This window comes from Podarcis cretensis (genome assembly GCF_951804945.1).
Source record: "Podarcis cretensis genome assembly, chromosome: 8".
Taxonomy (NCBI): Eukaryota; Metazoa; Chordata; class Lepidosauria; order Squamata; family Lacertidae; genus Podarcis; species Podarcis cretensis.
This window is the reverse complement of record NC_137177.1, coordinates 8,763,722-8,782,644: the sequence shown is the minus strand read 5'-3', so window position 1 is coordinate 8,782,644 and position 18,923 is coordinate 8,763,722. Positions and strand designations below refer to the sequence as shown.

The window sequence follows — 18,923 nt, the reverse complement described above, 5'->3', positions numbered from 1 at the left end:
CCCCGAGGGTCATCTAGTCCAATCCCCTACGTGGCAGGAATCTTGACTGAAAACGGATCAGGAGAAGCCAAGGGTGGCTTATAGAGATTGCTTTGGCCAAAACAGTGACCCCTTTGGTCTGTAATGGGGGGGGGACCCATCGCCCTCCAGGTGATGCTAGACTCTGACACCCATCAGTCCCAGCCAGCAAGGCCAACAGCAAGGGACGATGGAAGCTGTAGTCCAGCAAACAAGTCTCTCTTCAGTAGAAGTACGGACTCGGCAAAGAACTCTTAACTTCTGGCTCTGCCTAAACTCACCCCACCCACCCCCGGTTTACTATCCTTAGTTCTTCAAGACTCCCATAAAAGTGCCTGGCTTAAAACCATCTATCAAAAACTTCACCCTTGTGGCCTATCCCCACAACACCTACTCACTATGGGCCCCACTAAAGCAAACAGTCTAATTAGTCAATGTCTGAAAGATATCGAGCATCAGAACAACCTGGACACTATAAGGAAATTCTGCCCTTGGTATGTTCATTTTCCACCTTTCCATTTTGATTCTTGGGCCCCATATCTGCACAAACGTATTATCCCAAAATACAGACGTGCTTTTACACTTGCAAGACTAGATGTTTTGCCATCTGCGGCACTTGAGGGTCGATTCCAAAAGATCCCGCCTGAGAAACGCCTTTGCCCCTGTGGAGACGGTAGCACCGAAACAGCGGCACACGTCCTCCTGTCTTGCGCTCTCTACAAAGACCTGAGGAACGAGATCATCACCCCACTCGTACTAACCATCCCAGGGCGCTCAACCACTGCCACAATGTCCTTTCTTCTATCAGATCAAAATGGGCAGATAACAGCAAAGGTTGCTAGGTTCATAGCGGGGGCAATCAGAATAAGGGCCACTAACTGACGGCTGATTCAGGACTTTAAATTGTGCTCTTATATCAAATTTCCCTTTCTGCGAAAACTGTAATGTTTTATTGTTGCTATGGCCATTGGCCAGTGGTGTAGCATGGGGGGTGCAGGGGGGGGCCGGCCGCACCGGGCACAACATCTGGGGGAGGCGCTCGCACTTGCAGCTCTCTGCCCCTACTAAAATCCACGGGTTAGGGGGCGCAAATTACTTGCCTTGCCCCGGGTGCTGACAACCCACGCTATGCCACTGCCATTGGCTAATGTGAATAAAGTTTTATCAATGATCCCAATGATCCCAGCAAACATCAGGAGGGCCATAGACTGCCCAGCCATGTTCTAGAATGACATACATAGCTCAGCCAATAGAGCATGAGACTCTTAATCTGAGGCTTGCGGGTTCGAGCCCCACATTGGGCAAAAGATCCCTGCATTACAGAGGGTTAGATGCAGTCCCTTCCAACTCTATGATTCTAAGTGGAGCCCTGGCTGACCAGACCAAAGGCCAGTCTAGCCCAAGACTCTGTTTCCCAAAGCAGCCAAAGTCTCCAGTCCCTGGGGAATCCAAGGGGAAAGATCCACAAATGACAACACTTTGGAGGTCCCAAGTCGCAAGGTGGTTAGATTGGTCTCAACTAGGGCCAGGGCCTTTTCAGTACTGGCCCCGGCATGGTGGAACGCTTTGCCTCATGAGACCAGGGCTCTGCGGGACTTGACATCTTTCCGCAGGGCCTGCAAGACAGAGCTGTTCCGCCTGGCTTTTGGTTTGGACTCAGTCTGGCCCTTATGTTTCCCTCCCCTTATGGTTTTGATCTATGGGCTACTTTTAAAATGAGGCTGCATTTTAAATGGAATTTAACCTGTATTTTAAATTGGTTCCCCCCCCCCCATTATGTTTTTACTGTGATTTTTACTGGTGTTAGCCGCCCTGAGCCTGGCTCTGGCCAGGGAGGGCAGGGTATAAATAAATTTTATTACTACTACTACTACTACTACTAAAAAGTTGGCTTCTGCTTGTGGACTTGCCAAAGACTGCCTGTATTTAAAGTACATGGACTCCCCTGCCCCAAATCCTGGGACCTGTAGTTTGCTAAGGGTGCCAGGAATCCTAGCTCTTGGAGAAAATGCCCTGGACTAGATGGGAGCTCTGGCACAACCCAGGAACGTGCACGGGATGCTCTAAAGCAAAAAGCCTATCGCCGTCAACACCATTACGAAGCCAACGTACAGTCCAGGTGACTTTGCCGGATTCCCTCCACATCCTCGCCGTGAATGAACCGGTAGCAGCTTTTGCCCACGAGCTCCGAGGGGGTCAAGTCCATATAATCGCTGATCCTGGGGTGGGGTGGGGGGTTGTCAGGGGAAGAAAGAGGAAAAAGGAAGGCAGATTACAGAAGGGCTGAGCAGGAGATCCATTCATTCCTACGGGGCCATCTGTGCGTGCAGCACCTTACAAGAAAGAGGTGTGACAGAGCCCTGCCCCAAGGAGCTTACAATCCAAACCAGGCAGAGGGAAACAACAGAAGGAACGTGGGCAGGGGGAGGAGGCAGGGGGAGGATATAGGATCAATTATGTGGACTTTGGCTCAGATACAATATGGGGGGGGGGCTGGGGGACAGAGGCAGCAAATCTAGAGGCAATAGCAGAAACCAAGACGGGCAGAGAAATAAAGACAACAGAAAGCCACCATCCTTTGAAGTGCTGTGTGCATAACTTCGATTTCCAACTCACTCGGGCGCTGTGACTTTTTCAGCCGTCTCTGCCAACAGATGCCCGCGTTCCCCGGGAATGGCACAAAGCAGTCCAGAGGGCCCTGGCAACCCACCTGCTCTCGCAGTACACGATCTGCAAGTCCATGTTGACCCGGAAGACAAACATGTGGCACTCGATGCGCACCTCGCTGAGCGTGGAAGGGGGCAGGGTGTGGGCCAGCGCCACCAGCCCCATCACGCGGCCCAGCAGGGAGTGGGCATGGGAGAAGGATGGCAGCCGGGGCCGGAGGCGACCCGTGACGTGGATCACCTGCAGGGGGCGAGGGAGAGCAGGAGAAGAGGGTTTGAGGGAGGGGGCATGGACAGGAAAACCTTATCATCATCAGGGGTCAGCAAACTTTTTCAGCAGGGGGCCAGTCCACTGTCCCTCAGACCTTGTGGGGGGCCGGACTATTTTTTTTTGGGGGGGGGGGGACTGAACGAATTCCTATGCCCCACAAATAACCCAGAGATGCATTTTAAAGAAAAGCGCACATTCTACTTATGTAAAAACATGCTGATTCCCAGACTGGATTTAGAAGGCGATTGGGTCGGATCTGGCCCCCGGGCCTTAGTTTGCCTACCCATCATCATCATCATCATCATCATCACCATCATATTATTATTATTGTTATCTTCATCATCACCATCACAATCATCATCAAGAATGGTGCATAGGAAGTCATTTAAACAAAGTCCCTCCCAACTCTACAATTCTAGATGATTCTATCATCTCAGGCCAGCAGCAGGAATCCTACCTAATTTTGTTTCATTTAAATCCTGATCCAGCCACAGCCACCACTTTGGCTCTAAGTGGCGGCTTATGTATTCTGCGCAACTACTTTTTTTTTTCCAAATGGGAAAAACGTTATACGTTTTTGCAGTGGTGTAGCGTGGGGGGGCGGGGGGCCCGGCCGCACCGGGCGCAACATCGGGGGGGGGGGCGCTCGTCGCCTCCGGAGTCGCCGAAGAGCCTCGGGCGCAGGCTGTAGCAGAGCCCCATGTCTCGCGGAACCGACGAGCTGTGCGGGCGTCCGGGCTGAAGGCGTCCGGCAGGCTGCGGCTCTCAGAGCTCGCCGCGGTCCCCGCGCATCAGGCACGCCAGGCAACCTCTCCTCACAGCCCCGCCGCCGCCGCGGCGGCGTCGTTTGGGTGGCAGCACCAGCAGCAACTCGCCTCAGATCACCTGACACGGACCTGCCGCCGCAGCAGTGGCTACCTTACTGTAAATACCCCAGCCCAGGCAGCAGCAAGAAGAAGCTGGCAGCGGCGGCAGGTTAGGGGTTAGGGGCGCAAATTACTTGCCTTGCCCCGGGTTAGGGGGCGCAAATTACTTGCCTTGCCCCAGGTGCTGACAACCCACGCTACGCCGCTGCGTTTTTGTGCAAAGGCAAACCACATTCTGCATCGAGAAAAGCAGAATTCTGCAACCTACAAAGAACACACACACATCTGCACCGCTCCTTGCATCTTGCAGGATTTTATTCTGCGTGCATTACTCTGCGCCTGTTAGCAGTGCGGCAGGAGGCAAACCTGAAAGCCCCAGGCCTGATTTCTAGGAATACTGCTTTTGAGATTGCTTATACAAAGTAATCGCCTTAAGGACTAGCGACTTGATTCTTTGCTGCTGTTTTCAGATGCACACTGGGAATTCTGCACTTCCTCAAGATGACTGGAAGAAATTTAAAGATTATTTGAACAAATACTATAATATGAAAGATTAGTAACTACTTGAAAGTACCAAATAGGCCTAGGATTAAATTAGAATTAAACAAATAAATGAGAAATATAATGTTAAGAAAAGTTAAGAAATTTGATTATAATTGGAATATTGTTTTTTGAATAATGAACTGGAAAACTGCTACACTCAATTATAAGGAAATTCAGATGGAAGAGATTAGAGGAAATCAAGTAATATGTTTATGAAGTTGGAAGTTTGACTAATTAATTAACTTATTGTATATGTGTTGGTGGTTGTATCATTGGTTATTATTTGTTATATTTTTTATTTTTCTTATTTTTGTTTTATTCAATGTATAGTATGTGTTGTGTTGGTATGAAATTCAATAAATATTATTGTGGGAGGGGGAAAAAGGGAATTCTGCACTTCCACTCCCCACACCACCCCCACCCCACTGCCACAAGACAGGCTGTCAACAGTGCCCCCCCCCCCACATAACCAGACACTGGAGAGTCCTGTCAGGAGTAAGCATGGACCAATGGTACCAAATAGTATGGCAAAGAGCCCTACTAATAAAATTAACCAATAAACTGAAACTGACATGGGGATAAATAGAAGAAGACGACTTCACCCCAGTATGGGTCTCCTTTATCACATATACAGCCCAACAAGACAATGACAAAAATCCACCAACAGCATACAAATCAATATGGCTAACCTGACCCAAAACACCCACCCACCCCACTCACACATGAAAACAAAGACCACCACAGCCAACCACAAATGAACAGCCACACCCTAGGCCAACCCCAACCTTTCTCACCACCAAAGGAACACAAGTGAACAGCAGAGAACCTGCACAAGCAATGCTGACACCAAACCCCACATATATTAAGTACAGTGGTGCCTCGCAAGACGAAATTAATCCGTTCCGCGAGTCTCTTCGTCTAGCGGTTTTTTTGTCTTGCGAAGCAAGCCCATTGATGGCTTATCGGATTAGCGCTATTAGCGGCTTAGCGGCTTTTAGCGGCTTATCGGATCAGCTGATAAGCGGCTTAGCGGCTTAGAAAAAGGGGGGGAGGGGAAAAAACCCGCAGGAACTCGCAAGACATTTTCGTCTTGCGAAGCAAGCCCATAGGAAATTCGTTTTGCGAAGCACCTCCAAAACGGAAAACCCTTTCGTCTAGTGGGTTTTCCGTCTTGCGAGGCATTCGTCTTGCGGGGCACCACTGTATAATAGAAACATCGCCACCCCATCGCCACCCCATCTCCCCCACCCCTCCACCTCTTTTCCCCTTTTCTTCCTAATGTCTCAACAAATGAAACTGATTTGTAAAAATGTTACATGGGGGGGGGGATACGAGAGAGAGAGAGAGACACTGCACACACTTTTGTAAATCAATAGAATCTTTAATAAATAAATAAAGAGGAAGTAAGACCCACGGCCAGAGTGGGCGTCATATTACCTTGTAGCCGGAAGTTTTCACGTGAAGCCCTCTCTTGGTCAGGGTGGATTTCAGACGGATGAAAAAGGAGCGGTCCAAAACGTCGCCCTCAGCAGGATGGGAGCTGGCTGGATCTAAAACACGGAGACAGGCAAGGGTCACACCTTCAATATTAGGAGCTGTTCCAAGAACATAAGCAGGGCCTGTTGGACCAGGCCAATGGCTCATGTAGTCCAGCATCCTAGAATCATAGAATCATAGAATCATAGAGTTGGAAGAGACCACAAGGGCCATCGAGTCCAACCCCCTGCCAAGCAGGAAACACCATCAGAGCACTCCTGACATATGGTTGTCAAGCCTCTGCTTAAAGACCTCCAAAGAAGGAGACTCCACCACACTCCTTGGCAGCAAATTCCACTGTCAAACAGCTCTTACTGTCAGGAAGTTCTTCCTAATGTTTAGGTGGAATCTTCTTTCTTGTAGTTTGGAGCCATTGCTCCGTGTCCGCTTCTCTGGAGCAGCAGAAAACAACCTTTCTCCCTCCTCTATGTGACATCCTTTTATATATTTGAACATGGCTATCATATCACCCCTTAACCTCCTCTTCTCCAGGCTAAACATGCCCAGCTCCCTTAGCCGTTCCTCATAAGGCATCGTTTCCAGGCCTTTGACCATTTTGGTTGCCCTCCTCTGGACACGTTCCAGCCTTCACAATCCTGCCTTCACAATGGCCAACCAGCAAGCAGGATTCGAACACAAGAGCCCTCTGTCTTCTGTGGCTTCCAGCAACTGGTGTTCAGAAGCAACCATGGAGGCAGAGCCAAGATACCAAGGCGACTAGCCCTGAATTTGTCCAATTCTCTTTTAAAGCCATCTAAGCTGGTGGCCATCACTGTCCCCTGTGGGAGGGAGTTAAACTATGCCACCCCCTTCGCAAGGGATCCTCTCCCGCTCCTGAGAGGTGTGGCTTCATTCTGCTTCAAAATTACGCCAGCCATGAAGGAAGCGAAAGGCCGTAGCTGGACATCAGGCAGAAGAAAGAGCTGGAGAACAGTGATTGCAGTGATAGTAGCTATACAGTAGAGGGATGTGGATGGCGCTGTGGGTTAAACCACAGAGCCTAGGGCTTGCCAATAAAATAAATAAATAAATAAATAAATAAATAAATAAATAGTTAGTTAATGGTACCCCACCCATCTGGGTGGCTTCCAACAAAGACCAAAAATACACTAAAATGTCACACATTAAAAACTTCCCTGATGTCTTCTGAATGCCAGGTAGTTATTTATCTCTTTGACATCTCATGGGAGGGCGTTCCACAGGGCGGGCGCCACTACCGAGAAGGCCTTCTGCCTGGTTCCCTGTAGCTCTGTCCGGGCGGAACGATGGGGGTGGAAACGCTCCTTCAGGTATACTGGGCCGAGGCTGTTTAGGGCTTTAAAGGTCAGCACCAACACTTTGAATTGTGCTCGGAAACGTACTGAAGGTCAGCGGTTCAAATCCCCACGAGGGGGTGAGCTCCCGTTGCTCGGTCCCTGCTCCTGCCAACCTAGCAGTTCCAAAGCACATCAAAGTGCAAGTAGATAAATAGGTACCGCTCCGGCGGGAAGGTAAACGGCGTTTCCGTGTGCTGCTCTGGTTCGCCAAAAGCGGCTTAGTCATGCTGGCCACATGACCCGGAAGCTGTACGCTGGCTCCCTTGGCCTGTAAAGCGAGATGAGTGCCGCAACCCCAGAGTCGGCCACAACTGGACCTAACGGTCAGGGGTCCCTTTACCTTTTACCTATACAGTAACCCTGCGAAAAAGTCCAGGAGGATGCCAGCGTGGTTAAACAGCCGTGTCAAGGAAACCGTAAATGGTGCGCGGACTTCCTTTTAAGAAGCAGAAGTTTTGCCAAGTTTGGGCACTTTAGGAGCAGGAAACCAGGGAGCCAGAAGATCTTTAGATGACTTTCCATAGAATGGAGAGTTTTGAAGAAGAATGGTGACTAGACTTTTTGTTTTGTTTTGATTGTTTGTTTCGAAAAAGAGCTTAATAAAAAGAAAATAAAAAAAAGAAGAATGGTGAATTGTATTTGTGTGTTGGCCTTCCCTGTGGAAGATGTCCATATCTGGGCTACTGTTTTCGTGCGGGGGGGTGTGTGTGTGTGAAGAGAAGCGTTTGCAGAGCTATGTCAAATAGAGGTGACAAAGGGTGAACTTTAAGAGCTAATTGACAAATTACAAACTAACAAGAAGTCAGAGCCAGATGGAATCCACCCAAGGGTCCTTAAAGAACTCAAATGCAAAACTGCTGATCTTTTAACATAAATATTCAGCGTTAAAAATCAGATTCCTTCTTCCCAGAGGACTGGAAGAAGTAACCTGAGCGTTTTTAATTTTTTTAAGGAATGAGGTGGGCATTTGGTATTACAGAGTCACCACCTTATTTTTCCTCCTAGGTAAATTTGCAGGGACCATTATTAAAGCTAGTATTTTTAAGTTCATGGAAGAACAAGCCATGTCGAGGAAGAATCAGCATGGTTTCTGCAATGGGCGCTCCTGCCTCACTCTAACCTTTTGTAATTGTCTGTGTGTCTCAAAAAACACATGGCCAGGGGTGATCTGGTAGACATGAGAGGTTGGATAAGATGCTCGTCATACTCAGACCCACTGAAATTAATGGGCATGACTAACCTAGATTAATTTCACAGGTCTACTTTGAGCAGAACTTAGCTGGAAACAATCTTATATATCTGAACGTCCCAAAAGCTCATCAAAGGCTCTTGAGTTATTGGGTAAGAAAGAGATCCTTATCAGAAACTGGTTGAAGGCCGAAGGCAGAGAGTAGGGATGCAATGAAGGGATGCAAGAAGAATCTGTGTTGGGACCAGCTCGACTTAACTCCTTCACAGATGCTCTGGAGTTTGTGTGAGAAACAGTGATGTGGCCAAGAGCTACATCAGATTGTTGTTGTTTAGTCGTATCCGACTCTTCGTGACCCCCTGGACCGAGCACGCCAGGCACTCCTGTCTTCCACTGCCTCCCGCAGTTTGGTCAAACTCATGCTGGTAGCTTCGAGAACAGTCCAACCATCTCGTTCTCTGTCACTCCCTTCTCCTTGTGCCCTCCATCTTTCCCAGCATCAGGGTCTTTTCCAGGGAGTCTTCTCTTCTCATCAGGTGGCCAAAGTCTTGGAGCCTCAGCTTCAGGATCTGTCCTTCCAGTGAGCACTCAGGGCTGATTTCCTTAAGAACGGAGAGGTTTGATCTTCTTGCAGTCCATGGGACTCTCAAGAGTCTCCTCCAGCACCAGAATTCAAAAGCATCCATTCTTTGGTGATCAGCCTTCTTTATGGTCCAGCTCTCTCTTCCATACATCACTACTGGGAAAACCATAGCTTTAACTATATGGGTCTTTGTTGGCAAGGTGAGGTCTCTGCTTTTTAAGATGCTGTCTACATCGAACTATTGAAGGTCATAAAAACCAAAATGTGGATTGCACACCCACGAAGCTCAGCTAGTCACTACCTCTCCACCCAGCCTACCTCAGCAGGTTGTTGTGGGAATTAAATGAGGAGGGGGAGAATTATATATACCACCTTCAGCTCCTTGGAGGAAGAAGGTGGGATACAAATGTAGTGAAGTAAACAAAGGAACCCTAACCTAACCCAACTGTAACGAAACAAGAAACCACAGGAGGCTGCAATCAGGACTCACAGATCAGCCTTCATCAACCTGTTTTGGACCACAACTCCCATCCACTTCCATCAAAGCACAATTTAACCTATGGAACTGCCTGCCACATGAGGAGCTGGTTCCTGGCTTAGCTTTTTAATTGGGAGGGGGGGAGAGAAACTTGACCAAGTATATATTTAATTTTAGCATTCTGCAGCTCCAATGCCCTACGTAGGACATCAGGTCTAGAAGAAATGTTTTATCTGAGCAACCAGCACACCTTTTGTTTTCCTTCTCTCGGTTGTGGGGATCCCTGCTTCTCGCGTTTATAAAAGGGTCAGCCCTTTCGGCTGTTTTGGACAATTCCCAGCAGCTCCCAGAGTTACACAGCCACATGGGATCTGTAGTCCAAAACAGCTGGAGGGGGGCTGGGCTGGGGTGAAAGCTGTCCTAGAGGAATCTAGCTAGCCAGGCCATGTTGAGAACAAGACTGCTGGATGAGACAGACCCCTCATCTGACCCCCCCCCCTTTCCTCCCCCCACATTCTTATGAGAACACACTCAGGGGCAGAACGCTGCTCTCGTATTCTCTTTTACTTTCCAGCTCGGCATAAATCTTTCACAAGTTCCCTGGATAAAAGCCGAGCAGGCGGATGCCAAACGAGAAAGGAGGAGACTCGAGATTATGCTTTGCTCCTCTCTCTCTCTCCCTCGGTGTCCTTCGCAGGTGTGCAAGTGAGTGGGGACAGAGGGCAAACCGGGCACCTGGCAGCAGCCTCTGACCCGCCAGGTCAGCTTGCGGAGAAGCAACAGGGAGAGCTACTGGAGACTCGGCGCCTGATCCCGGGCAGCAACGTCCCATCAGCCCAATGGCGCTTGCAGCCAAGCAAGAGCGAAACAGGATCAAAGCAGCACAGGAAAAACAGAGAAAGATGCCTTGTACCGAGGCCGCATCCATACCATACCTTTAAAGCACTGTGATAGCTCAGCTGGTATAATAATAATAATAATAATAATAATAATAATAATAATAAATTATTTATACCCCGCCCATCTGGCTGGGTTTCCCCAGCCACTCTGGGCGGCTTCCAACAGAACACTAAAATACAATAACCTATTAAACATTAAAAGCTTCCCTAAACGGGGCTGCCTTCAGATGTCTTCTAAATGTTTGGTAGTTATTTTTCTCTTTGACATCTGGTGGGAGGGCGTTCCACAGGGAGGGCGCCACTACCGAGAAGGCCCTCTGCCTGGTTCCCTGTAATTTGGCTTCTCGCAGCAAGGGAACCACCAGAAGGCCCTCGGCGCTGGACCTCAGTATCCGGGCAGAACGATGGAGGTGGAGACGCTCCTTCCGGTATACTGAGCCGAGGCCGTTTAGGGCTTTAAAGGTCAGCACCAACACTTTGAATTGTGCTTGGAAATGTACTGGGAGCCAGTGTAGGTCTTTCAAGGTGTTATATGGTCTCGGAGGTGTTATGTGGTCTCGGCGGCCGTTTCCAGTCACCAGTCTAGCTGCCGCATTCTAGATTAGTTGTAGTTTCCGGGTCACCTTCAAAGGTAGCCCCACGTAGAGCGTATTGCAGTAGTCCAAGCATGAGTGTGAGACTCTTCAGCTTGTGGGTTCGAGCCCCATGTTGGGCAAAAGATGGTCCTAGTGGTCCCTCTACAATTTTGTGACTCTACAATTCCCCTTTGAGCAGTCACGGCTTCCCCCAGAGAATCCTGGGAGCTGTAGTTTGTTCAGGGCACTGAAAATTGTTAGGAGACCCCCCTGCTCCTCTCCCAGAACTACAATTCCCAGAGTTACCTGGGAGGAGGGATTGATTGTAAGACAATCTGGGAACTGTAGGAGGGGGAACAGGGTTAAGCCTTAACAGGCAACAGTTCTGAGTTTCTTTGGCGAAAGCCATGTCTGCTTAGAGCTGAATCACAGCATTTTAAATTTACAGCGTGAATTGCGCCAGAGTCATTTGTTCACCCAGGTCGGTGTTGTCTGCTCTGGCTTTCCCCCAACCTGGCACTCTCCAGGTGTTTTGAACTACAACTCCCATCAGACGCTGCCAGCATGACCCATGGCCTGGGATGCTAAGAATTGTAGTCCAACACATCTGGAGGGCATGGAATTGGCAGCCCTTGGTCCAACACTGACCGGCAGAACCTCTCCAGGGTTTCAGGCAGGAATCTCTCCCGGGCCTACCTAGAGACACCAGGGTTTGAACCTATGGCCTTCTGCACAAATCGCAGATGCTCTAGCACTGAGCTATGACCCTTGCATGGATTCTCTTCCAGATTCGGGGAAAAGGAGTGAGCTCCACTGTTTGGAAGAGCAGAGGCTTGTTCAGAAGATTCTGTGCCGGCGTTTCTGTTTGCTGTCAAAAATAAATTGGTACTAGATAAATAGACACGTAGCTTTAAAAATTAATCGTGTCGGCTATCTGGGATTCCCCTCCCCCTTTCTTCAAAAGATTTATTTCCCACCAACTCCCTGGGGAGGGAAATGCTGGCCAGTGGTTAGAGCTGGAGGCGTCCACGGGGGAAGGGAGTAGAGGGGGGGTCACTGTGCTCCAATTATGCACCCAGGTCTCTTCCCCTGTCTGCAAGAGAAAATAGTGTTCTGAAAGAGGCTTCCTGGCTGCCTTTGCAGGCCAGATTGATTCACAATTCCAGCTTCCCACAAGCGTTTTCCTCGGGAGAAAACCCACGGGGGCCGCAAACCCACACAACTGCATGCGATGACGTTTGATCCCAGGAAGAGGAGGAGACTGGGTGGGGGGGGCTGCGAAAGCTGACAAATAGAGAAAATCTGGTGGGGGTAGGCTGGTTCGGGACCAAGTTTTAATTAATTTATAAAGGCTGGTCTACACTGGACATTGCACTGGGATGCGGGTGGCGCTGTGGGTTAAACCACAGAGCCTAGGACTTGCTGATCAGAAGGTCAGCGGTTCAAATCCCCACGACGGGGTGAGCTCCCGTTGCTCGGTCCCTGCTCCTGCCAACCTAGCAGGTTGAAAGTACGTCAAAGTGCAAGTAGATAAATAGGTACCACTCCGGCGGGAAGGTAAACAGCGTTTCTGTGTGCTGCTCTGGTTCGCCAGAAGCGGCTTGGTCACGCTGGCCACATGACCCAGAAGCTGTACGCCGGCTCCCTCGGCCAGTAAAGCGAGATGAGCGCCACAACCCCAGAGTCGGTCATGACTGGACCAAATGGTCAGGGGTCCCTTTCCCTTTTACACTGGACATTAAACGGGCTTCAGTCATCATGGCTCTCAGCCAAGAAACCTCCGATGAGAGCCAGAAACGTCAAAACGAAATTCCCTGTCGCTGTTCCTTGGAGCCATGTGTGGTCCCCCCCTTGAAACAGATGGCTTTGTTCTAGCCCTGGAGGCGAGAGGGTACCTCTAAGCATGTGCCAAGTGCCTGTTCCCCATGACCTGAGCAACCACACACAGCTTCCGTGCTTGCAATACGCCCATTTCCCGGTGTGCTTGAAGCATGGGCACGCAAGAAAGTAAGAATAACTTGCTGGGTCAGGCCGGCGGCCAGTTGAGTCCACCATCCTGTTTTTGCAGTGGCCAAGCAGAATCCCGTTATGGGAAACCCACAAGCAGGATACGAGCACAAGAGCCCTCTCGCCTCTTGCTGTTACCCAGAAGGCATACCAGATTCAGAGGTCTCCGTCAGCCCAGAAGAGGAGGTTGCAGTAGCCAGAGTGGGCGCTTTCTGTCGTGTCGAGTGAGACGTCTCCGAGGGAGGCTTCAGGCCCAGCTGCTCAGCGACCTCAGGGTGGTCTCCAGGGTGGACGTAATCGAATATGCTGCTCCCCGTCAGCTCCACCTGGAAGACAAGGAACACCTGGCTGTGTCAGGAACAGGATCAGGACCTTTCGGGATTCCAAGCATTCTGACCCCCTTCTTACTCCTTACCCAGATTTATCAACATCAGGGTGGTCCAACGTGTGGCCCTTGAGGCCTTTTTCAGTGACCCTGGGCAACATTGGACAGCCCTCCACCCCAGCCCTCAGTGCTGCCATTGCACAGCCAGGTAAGCATGGCGCTGGGCTTTGGGAAGGAGGTGTGAGGACACTGGCAGGGTCCTCCCTTCTCCTTCCCAAAATATAGTTATTGCTTTGCCAGGTCTGGGAGGGAAAAGGGAGGCTTTAGGACCCAGTCAGATCAGTAAAGCCCTAAACGGCCTCAGTCCAGTATATCTGAAGGTGCGTCTCCCCCCCCCCATCGTTCTGCCGGACACTGAGGTCCAGAGCCGAGGGCCTTCTGGCGGTTCCCTCGCTGTGAGAAGCCAAGTTACAGGGAACCAGGCAGAGGGCCTTCTCGGTAGTGGCACCCGCCCTGTGGAACGCCCTGCCACCAGATGTCAAAGAGAAGAACAACTACCAGACTTTTAGACGACATCTGAAGGCAGCCCTGTTTAGGGAAGCTTTTAATGTTTAATAGGTTATTGTATTTTAGTGTTTTGTTGGAAGCCGCCCAGAGTGGCTGGGGAAACCCAGCCAGATGGGCAGGGTATGCATGTATGTATGTATGTTGTTGTTGTTGTTGTTGTAGTTGTTGTTGTTGTTGTTATTATTTGTGCCTCCTTCTCAAAAGGGGAGCACTTGCTTGCTTATCTGGCTTTGGGAAGGCAGCAGAAGGGCTGGGGCAGGGGGAAGGTAAAGGTAAAGAGACCCGACCATTAGGTCCAGTCGTGGCCAACTCTGGGGTTGCGATGCTCATCTCGCTCTATAGGCCGAGGGAGACGGCGTACAGCTTCCGAGTCATGTGGCCAGCATGACTAAGCCGCTTCTGGCGAACCAGAGCAGTGCACGGAAATGCCGTTTACCTTCCCGCCGGAGCGGTACCTATTTATCTACTTGCACTTTGACGTGCTTTCAAACTGCTAGGTTGGCAGGAGCAGGGACCGAGCAACAGGAGCTCACCCCATCGTGGGGATTCGAACCGTTGACCCTCTGATCAGCAAGTCCTAGGCTCTGTGGTTTAACCCAAAGCACCACCCGCGTCCCTTGGGGCAGGGGGAAAGGTGCCCTCAATTTTGGCCTCACTCCCTACCCCTGCGCAACAAAGCAATGTTCTGTGCCGAAGTATTCTTGCAGCCCACTTGATATGAAAAGTTGGACCACCCTGATTTAAATGCTGAAGGTTAACATAGCAGGTTTACACAAATCCCTCCAACAGATCCTCTTGGATTTTCATAGAAGCACTGCAGTTCTGGGGAGCGTGGGAATCCAGAATTGAATGCAGCACTGGCTTTTGGATTCAGCCTCCAGAGAACCCCAGCTTTCGCTTTTTGTTTTGTAAAGAAGGCATGTTTCTAGTCCTCGTGGCTTGAAAGTACGTGGGCAACGCTCAGCAAAAACCAGAGGTGCGGATGAAGAAGGTTTTCAGGGGCCAAGGTGGGGATGCAACGCCCTGCTTAGTTATTTGTATTATATATAAAGAGGTATACATTCCTGGTAGTCCTTTGCCCTCTTCCTGGGAGCAGAAGAAACAGGGCAATACAATGCACTAAAAATAAATTATGCAGAACAGGAGGGGCAAAAACTCATTAACAATAATGAGAAGGAGGGGCATACACATTCATGCATGCCCAGAATTTTCTTCCTGCAGAATCTCATTTGCCTTTATTTTATCTTTTTAAAGAGGTCAGCAGACTCACTGCTCTGGGTTGAAACAAAACAAATAAAAATAAAAATAAAAATAAAAATAAAAATAAAAATAAAAATAAAAATAAAAATAAAAATAAAAATAAAAATAAAAATAAAAATAAAAATAAAAATAAAAATAAAAATAAAAAAATTCCTTCCAGTAGCAAGCACCTTAGAGTGAATAGATGTGGCTGTAACGTAGAGCCTGGCTAAATACAATGGATTGTTTGGTATGTTTGGGATGGTAGTTAGAAGCATGTAGATACGTTTCTCGGTCAGTTGGCTTACGGTATAAGGTGGTGTCTATACACCCATCCTGTATTTTTATAGTAGTGTCCAAAAAATGTATTTCTTGCATAGATTGGTTCATTGTTAGGTTGATGGTGGGGTGAAAGTCATTGAATGTCTGGTGGAAAGTGTCCAGGGTCTGTTGTCCATGTGTACAGATAATAAAAAACATCATCAATGTACCGCAGGTACAAGAGAGGTTTGAGTGGGCATGAGTTTAGGAAACGTTCTAAATCTGCCATGAAGATGTTGGCATACTGTGGATCCATGCTAGTGCCCATTGCTGTAGAGGAACAGATCATCACCAAATTTGAAGTGGTTGTGGGATTTTTTTGATTTTTTAATTTAATTTAATTTAATTTGTTTTGCTTCGACTACAGCAGACCAACATGGCTACCTACCTGTAACTGCTCTCGGTTGCACTGTGAAGTCGCTGCCTCCAATATTAGACCACTGGCCTCTCTAGACCAGAGCTGTCCAGCCAGACAGGCAGCTGCTCTACCAAGCTCTCAGAGAAAAGAGGTTCCTCCCATCACCTGCCGCTACCTGATCATTTAGCCTGCCAGTGGTGCCACTGGCGATGAGCCCTTCTGCACGCCAACCAGATGCTTTTCTACCTTTAAAAAAGAATCCAGCGTTTGGGGGGGGGGGGTCAACCTCCAGGCATTGTAACTCACTCTACATGGGGCTGCCCTTGAGACTGACCCAGAAACTCCAGCGGGTGCAGAATGCCGCAGCGAGACTCCTTACGGGGTCCTTGCCGCAGGATCACATTCACCCGGTGCTATACCAGCTGCACTGGCTCCCAGTGGAGTACAGGATCAGGTTTAAGGTGCTGGTTTTAACCTTTAAAGCCCTATGCGGCCTAGGACCCTCGTACCTACGGGACCGCCTCTCCTGGTATGTCCCACGGAGGACCTTACGGTCTTCAAACAAAAACATCTCGGAGGTCCCGGGCCACAGGGAGGTTAGGCTGGCCTCAACCAGAGCCAGGGCTTTTTTGGCCGTGGCCCCAATCTGGTGGAACGCTCTGTCACAAGAGACCAGGGCCCTGCGGGACTTGACATCTTTCCACATGGCCTGCAAGACAGAGCTGTTCCACCAGGCCTTTGGCCAAGGCGCAGTCTGACCCCCTCCCTCGGTAATCCTCACAGAACTCTAGCCCAATGGTTGCCATTAATTTGATTCTGAATTGATTTTAGAATGAATTGATTTTAGAATGTATTTTAATTAATTGATTGTGATTTTATGTGAACTGTGTTACTTTTATTGTTGTTAGGCGCTCTGAGCCCAGCTTTGGCTGGAGAGGGCGGGATATAAATAAATAAATTATTATTATTATTATTATTATTATTATTATTATTATTATTATTATTATTCCTCAGTGCACTCGGTAATCAAGCTGCAGCCTTCCTGCCCGGTGCAATGTCCCTTGTTTTGTGGCTCCGCCCTAGATTTTGGGGGAATCTTGGTGTGCCGGCACATCTGCATGCAGAAGGGGCCTACCCTGCGCAAACATCGAAAGGCGGCAGCTGCATTCGGCTGCTGCCCGAAAGGGCCCCCCCCCCCCCGGAAAGGCAGCTAGGAGCACACAACCCAGCCCTCTCTGTTAGCCGCCACCCTCTCCCCAGGAATAAAATAAAATAAAAAGGTAGGCCCCCCACCTCCGTGACCTCCGAGCCACCCTGCCTGCCGACCCAACAGCACCTCATCAGCATGCAGGCAGCCAGGGAAACTGCACTGCCTGATTTGAATACTAAAGGTCAGCACTTCAGGTTAACGTTCCCCATATCATAATGAATTGGGAGGGGGAGCGGACAGGAGAAAGGGATCAATAAATAATAATGCCGAGGTATCGGCAGGGTCAGGTGCATTTGAAAAGAGCTGCTCCTCATTAAAGATGCACCAGCAAAGGGCAATTTGACTGAAAGAGAGGAGGAAGAAGGAGGGGGGGTGGCGGGTAAGTGGGGGGGGGGAGACACAGAAAGCAGGCCGGAGGAAAGGAAATATATTTGCTTCCCCCTCCTGCAGGGTCAAAGACCTCTAAAGAGCCAGGGCTTGTTAGCAACACACCTCTGGCCTGGCTGCTCAATTCTGTACAGCACCTGGCACCGTCTTCTCCAATGGCTACTAGCCACAACAGGGGTGCTCTAATAATAATAATAATAATAATAATAATAATAATAATAATAATTTATTATTTATACTCCGCCCATCTGGCTGAGTTTCCCCAGCCACCCTGGGCGGCTCCCAATAAAGTGTTAAAAACAATACAGCATTAAATATTAAAAACTTCCCTGAACAGGGCTGCCTTCAGATGTCTTTTAAAGAGAAGATAGCTGCTTATTTCCTTCGCATCTGATGGGAGGGTGTTCCACAGGGCGGGCGCCACCACCGAGAAGGCCCTCTGTCTGTTTCCCTGTAACCTCACTTCTTGCAATGAGGGAACCGCCAGAAGGTCCTTGGTGCTTCCATGGTTGAAGGCGGCAATGCTTCTGAATGCAGAAGGGAAGAGGGCTTGTGTTCAAATCCTGCTTGAAGGGTTTCCCAGAGGCATCTGGTTGGCCAGTGCGAGAACAGGGTGCTGGACTCGTTGGCCTGATCCAGGGGGCGCTTCTTATGTTCTTAAGGATGCCTCTCCCCAGCAGGAAGACCGCCACAGATTAGATTGCCAAGGGAGGGAAAAACAGGTGATGCGTCTGACCATTACATCCTGCTTGCATTGTCTTGCTGAGCTGATGGGTTGAGGGCCAGAGAGCAAAGGGCTGGGCCAAGGCTGGGCCAAGACGTTCGGCTGCCAGAGGCAAATGCCCAGATCACACACACACTCCCTCTTCTGAATCCGACCGGACTGGGAGTTGCCTCTTACTTCAACTCTGCCAAGCGTCCTCTTCTGCACCTGAGGGCAGCAGGGTAGCTTAAGAGATGCAGAAAGAACCTTGCGCCGCACACAACTCTGTTCCCTCCAACGCCTTCAACCAGGCAACTGCTGCCTGAAGCGGCTGCCTCCCACTGCCTAACGGTTGAGCCGGCCCCAAGGAGCTGAAGGTCCACGGTGGCCAGGCTCAGCTTTAAAGCTGTGGTGTTGGTTGGTTTGTTTTTAAATGTAAAGGCTGAGAAAGGCAGGGATTTGGGGGGACAGAGTGGGTGGGATTCAAGGGGGGCACAGAGATGACGGAGAGGCGTTTCCAGTGCATTTGAAGCACCTGTTTGAAGAGAGGAGAAGAATTCGGGGATGCACGAGACCCAGGCGAACCGACTCCATTCCAGACCCAGTATGAGAAGGAGCTGCCCAGTAGAGTCCTGATGAAATTTAGAGTGGTATGCAAGAGTCACCTTCCTTCTGCACACACACACACACACACACACACACACACACACAGAGTACCTGTCTTCTTTTCCTCTCACCCCCCCCCCCCCGCCTGTCCCCTCTGCCTTTCTCCTACGGCCTCCGGCAAGGTCTTCTCCATCACAATTTAATGCTATATCAAAGGCTGCCTTCTCCTTGCCCGGGGTTTGCTCCAGTCTGGAATCTTT

General features: G+C 49.6%; 1 protein-coding gene across 5 annotated transcripts in view; it reads right to left on the bottom strand.

The window, feature by feature from the left end:
• NPAS1 (neuronal PAS domain protein 1) overlaps positions 1–18,923 on the bottom strand; it is a 115,485-nt gene that overhangs the window by 9,668 nt on the left and 86,894 nt on the right. For all 5 annotated transcript variants that reach the window (XM_079985365.1, XM_079985366.1, XM_079985367.1 and 2 more), the window contains 4 exons: positions 13,099–13,273; positions 5,802–5,914; positions 2,729–2,925; positions 2,131–2,237 (listed from right to left, as the gene is read on the bottom strand). In XM_079985365.1, the coding sequence (XP_079841491.1) occupies positions 2,131–2,237; positions 2,729–2,925; positions 5,802–5,914; positions 13,099–13,273 (592 nt within the window). The remainder of the gene's footprint in view (positions 1–2,130; positions 2,238–2,728; positions 2,926–5,801; positions 5,915–13,098; positions 13,274–18,923) is intronic.